Source organism: Populus euphratica, unplaced genomic scaffold (genome assembly GCF_000495115.2).
Source record: "Populus euphratica unplaced genomic scaffold, PopEup_1.0 scaffold58.1, whole genome shotgun sequence".
Lineage (NCBI taxonomy): Eukaryota > Viridiplantae > Streptophyta > Magnoliopsida > Malpighiales > Salicaceae > Populus > Populus euphratica.
The window spans coordinates 1,666,302-1,670,758 of NW_011499864.1; the positions used below are offsets into that span (position 1 = coordinate 1,666,302).

Below are 4,457 nucleotides of genomic sequence, written 5' to 3' on the forward strand. Positions count from 1 at the left end.
TTTTTAAAAATTAAAAAAATATTATTTTTATATATTTTAAAATAAAAAATAACCACAACCACACTCTCAAACACTTAGTTTGAATTAAGTTTTATTTTGGATTAGTTTTTTTAAAATAAATTAAGTTAATTTATCTGATTCAGAAAATTGTTAGGGATACAATCAAGAATCTAATACAATTTGGGGGCATAGCTGAGGTATGTCCACATATCTTTGTGATACACTTCAATGCATTAGCCAAGAACATCATTTTGAATATTTTTGAAAGGTTGCTTTTGTCAGAATTGCAATGGTATTCAATTTATTCAGAAAGAGGTTCCGTTCCCGCCTCACAAATTCTATGCCCTTCTGAAACAATAGTGAAATCGCCATAGAAAAAGCGCCTAATGTTCATGGTTATCAAGCACTGTGAAGAAAAACAAATATCTTTCATTGATTGACTGATCTTAATGTTATCTATCAGCCTGACCTTCCCTAACCAGGCAGCATCACAAAACGCCACAGGACTATTGATCTCTTCCAATTCCTCCAAACTTTAGGTCTACAATGGCAATAGGAACTCAAAGATTGATTTCAATGTTATCTATCAGCCTGACCTTCCCAAACCAGGCAGCAACACAGAACACCACTGGACCACTGATCTCCTCCACTGCCTGCAAACTTTCTTGGTCTACAATCTGATAGAAAGAAACAATGCAATTAGAAAGTAACGATTCGGATCGGATCGATATAACGAATAGTACAAGAAAACTCAGATTCCAATCAAGTCGAGACAATCTAACGTTCATGCATTTTATTCCACTTCGTATTTAAACAGATGGTGTCACTGTATTGTCATCAGTTTCAGATATACCTGCTACTGTAGTTAAGAGAATAGAAGAAAACAAGTGTTCTGTTTTCGGATCCATCAGTATAAAGTTTAAACTGCAGAGTTAGGGACGAGTATAAAGTTTAAACTGCAGAGTTAGGGAACACAAACACTGCACCCCTCACCTCGGCATAATCGATTCTTCCTCCAGCTTCACTTACTGCTTGGATAACTGAATCTCTTAATTCTCTACAATTTATGTGGCCATTCTCTGCTGAGGATTTAGCACCCAGCAATGACCTGCTTATAGACAAAGCCTGCACAAAGCATAAAAGGACGTCTACTCTTTAAAAATTTCTGCACAAAAAATATGATTGAACCATTTCAGCTAATATGCATATGCAAAAGTAAAACATCTACTCTTAAAAGTACATGTTGAAGTATCGGAAGCTAACTATTTTTTTTTTTAATCTACTTACTAAGTAGCAAAAGGCCAGTGAGAGTTTTCTCCAGCAAAATGCAAATTTATTTGTGAACGCTGATCATCTATAAGCAGAAGTTAGTGAAAGGGATTTTAACAATCAAAAGTATGCGACAGAGTTCTTGTTGCTGGCAATTCTTTTCTTGACAAACAAGGGATAGAGGTAATTTAAGTTTCCTCATGCTGAAAGTATGACTGCATGCAATAAGCAAATCTACTTCTATCGAAATTGAAAATGAAAAGTTCCAAGGATCATTTGAAGAACCTTTCTCCTCTCTTTTGCAGAGAGGTGTACATTGCGAGAACTCATTGCAAGGCCATCATTATCGCGCAAGATCTCTGTACCTATTATTCTTATGGAAAAATCAAGATCTCGAACCTGCAGGAAGTCAACCAAAAAACACACCATTTAATGAAAGTGTCACTAGAAACAAGAAGTCTGGGTTAACCTACCAAATTAAGAAACCAAACTAGGTGTTTCAGAAGTATTATAAGATGAATACTGAAAAAACAGATCAACTTGAAAACCAAACCCAGACACTAATGCTAATGTGGTTCTGAATACTAGTATCTGTCAAAAGAGTAGGAAGAAATGGCTCGATACTCTTATTTTTCTTTCTTGAACCAAGAGATCCATGAACTGGGATCCTAATTCAAGTTGCGATAGAACCATAAAATCATCTTTACAAAGCATGATGACATTGGCATGTGCTGTTTTGTTCTATCATCCAGTTACAAGATGCACATGAAGCATTGAGTTGATGCAAATTTGCATAACACATCCGAAACTTTCTCTATTATAAATACTAACAGTGAACAATAGAATACTGCATTAAGAAAAGGCCATTGTCCCACTCAAATAGGGTCCGTGGGAGAGAGAACATCATTAAGAAAAGGCCATTGTCCCACTCAATAGGGTCCGTGGGAGAGAGAACATCATCATCCTGTGCTAAACCACATGAAATATTTGAAAAGATTATTGAGAAACGCACAAGTACTTGAGACAAAATTTCACAATCTTTGACAGCAACAAGCAAATTTTTCTTGCAAACTAATATTTTCAATCGATTCACCAAAGTTTACTTCTTTTCTGAGAAACGTGAAGGATTCCTATTTCTTATTCAATCAAAAGAAAACCAATGACCAAAAAAGAAGAAGAAGGAAAAGTCTTACCATTCTTTGAACAATTCTCCACTGCTGGTAATCCTTCTTACCGAAAACAGCAACATCAGGCTCGACGATATTAAACAATTTAGTGACAACAGTAGCAACCCCTCTAAAGAACACAGGCCTACTCTTCCCACACAAACCGTTTTCCAATTTCTCCACTCTCACCCATGTTTCATGCCCCATCCCCGACTCCTCCAAACATGACACCACCTCCCCTTTACCCTCTAAATTCTTGCAAGCACCCATATCATTCTTATTTCTTTTCATGTCATTTTCGTAGTCATAAAGATTATGGGGGTGAAAAACAACATCAACACCACCAGGAACATACATGAGCTTGCTAATATCACCATGGAAGTCAGATGGGTATGTGGAAAGATCCTCAGAGGGAGCGAACTGACCTGGGTTCACATAGATTGAGACGACAGTGAGGTTGGTGAGCTTTAGAGCTTCTTCGACGAGTGATATGTGGCCCTGATGAAGGTAACCCATTGTGGGCACAAGGCCAATGCTCTTGCCTTGAGATCTCATAGTTCTTGACCATTTCCTCATCTGCTCCTTGTCTGTTATTATCAAAGGCTCTTTCTTTGACGCTTCCATTCGGACAAACTATCAGGGATTGTGAATATTTCAGCGGTGGAGATTTAGATAGAAAGACTTGAAGGGATGAGTTTTGGCAACTGGCATGGCTATGTCAGAGGAATATTGGTATTAAGGTTGCAACCTGCAAGTGGCGGTTTGGTTCTTTCTGTTGATCTATTTTTTTAGTTAAAAAGCCTAATGGTGTTTGGTGGTTTGCTGTGTGCAAAAGGTCCATGCTTTTTAGCATATGGTAGGTCAAATTGTCTTGCTCCCTCCGCCCATGCTACCATCCCCTGCATCCAGTCCAGTTGAACTTGTATATTGATTCAACAGTAATACTTGTATTATTAACTTGTATATTATAAATGATAATGAATTAAAAAAATTTAAAAATAAATATCACAGGTTAGATGATAAATCGAGATTAACTTGAACTACCCTATATTTATTTTATCTTTATATTTTATAATACATGGATTTAATATTTATTTTTGTTTTATTTAAAGATATTTTATGGGCTTCCTAGTTTTAACATAATAAAAAATAATTTATCCCTTTACTACAGGAAAAGAGGAGGCAACTATAATTTAACAAGGATGAAATATATAAAAATTAGACTTAATTTTAAAGATATCATAACATCCACAATCTATGTCATAATTCAATTTATAAATATAAATTTGTAAAAATTAGCAATATAAATCTAAACAGTTGATATTTATAACATCCATAGAAAAAAAACCCAGGTCTAATCATATTCAGCTCACATAAATAAAAATAAATAAATTAAATAAATCATATTTATAATTTATAAGATATAAAAAATTAGTAAATGGATATGGTGGGGTTGGATATAATCCTGTACCAAAATCCAAGCCAACCATACCCATCAATGCCCCATAAATGAATATTGTCAAATGCCACCTCCTCCGATGGTCCACACAACTAGTGAACGGTACTTGGTTGTGTGATTACTATCTTAGAGAAAGCCTAAAAAAGTCAAACAAAGTTGACTAACAAAAAGAAGTATGGTTTGGACTGAAATTTTAGAAGGATGTTTCACAGGCCAATTCCCTAAGAAGTCATCGTACTAGCGCTGGCCAATATCAAATCATGCCCAGATCAAGTTTAGAAATTGCTATTGGAATTTTATTTTATTTTCCATAGCTATTTTACTTTTTTTTATTTTTAGTTTAGATATTCTAATGTTAGTTTTTTTTTCCTTGTAAAGATACGAGTCTAAGATAAATATTAACTTATTTGTAGCTCGTGTTTTGCCGTGGGCTAACTAATTATTTTTATGTAAAAAATAATATTAAGAAAAAACATTATGAATCTCAAGCTATTTGTTCCATTGATAATTTAAATAATATAAATAAATAAAATACAACTAGAAAAAATAAATTGACAAAAAAA

General features: G+C 34.5%; 1 protein-coding gene across 2 annotated transcripts; it reads right to left on the reverse strand.

Moving 5' to 3' along the window:
- Positions 1 to 233: 233 nt before the first annotated feature.
- On the reverse strand, positions 234 to 3,261 carry LOC105125797 (pantoate--beta-alanine ligase). Of its 2 annotated transcripts, none has more exons than XM_011026415.1 (4): positions 2,463 to 3,260; positions 1,555 to 1,668; positions 994 to 1,125; positions 234 to 677 (listed from the first exon to the last, which is right to left on the reverse strand). In XM_011026415.1, exons 1-4 carry the CDS (start codon positions 3,057 to 3,059, stop codon positions 561 to 563), a joined length of 960 nt encoding a protein of 319 aa, XP_011024717.1. In that variant the 5' UTR covers positions 3,060 to 3,260; the 3' UTR covers positions 234 to 560. The 2 variants fall into 2 exon arrangements, with proteins under 2 accessions (XP_011024717.1, XP_011024718.1); XM_011026416.1 differs by lacking the exon at positions 234 to 677 and adding an exon at positions 905 to 924 and having other exon boundaries at positions 957 to 1,125; positions 2,463 to 3,261.
- Positions 3,262 to 4,457: the final 1,196 nt, after the last annotated feature.

Coding starts and splice junctions, on each gene's coding strand:
- LOC105125797 (XM_011026415.1), bottom strand. CDS start 3,059: ATGGAAGCGTCAAAGAAAGAGCCTTTGATAATAACAGACAAGGAGCAG. Junction 1,126..1,554: donor CTGCAAAAGAGAGGAGAAAG/GTTCTTCAAATG, acceptor TGCTTTGTGCAG/GCTTTGTCTATAAGCAGGTC. Junction 678..993: donor GAAGAATCGATTATGCCGAG/GTGAGGGGTGCA, acceptor TCTTTCTATCAG/ATTGTAGACCAAGAAAGTTT.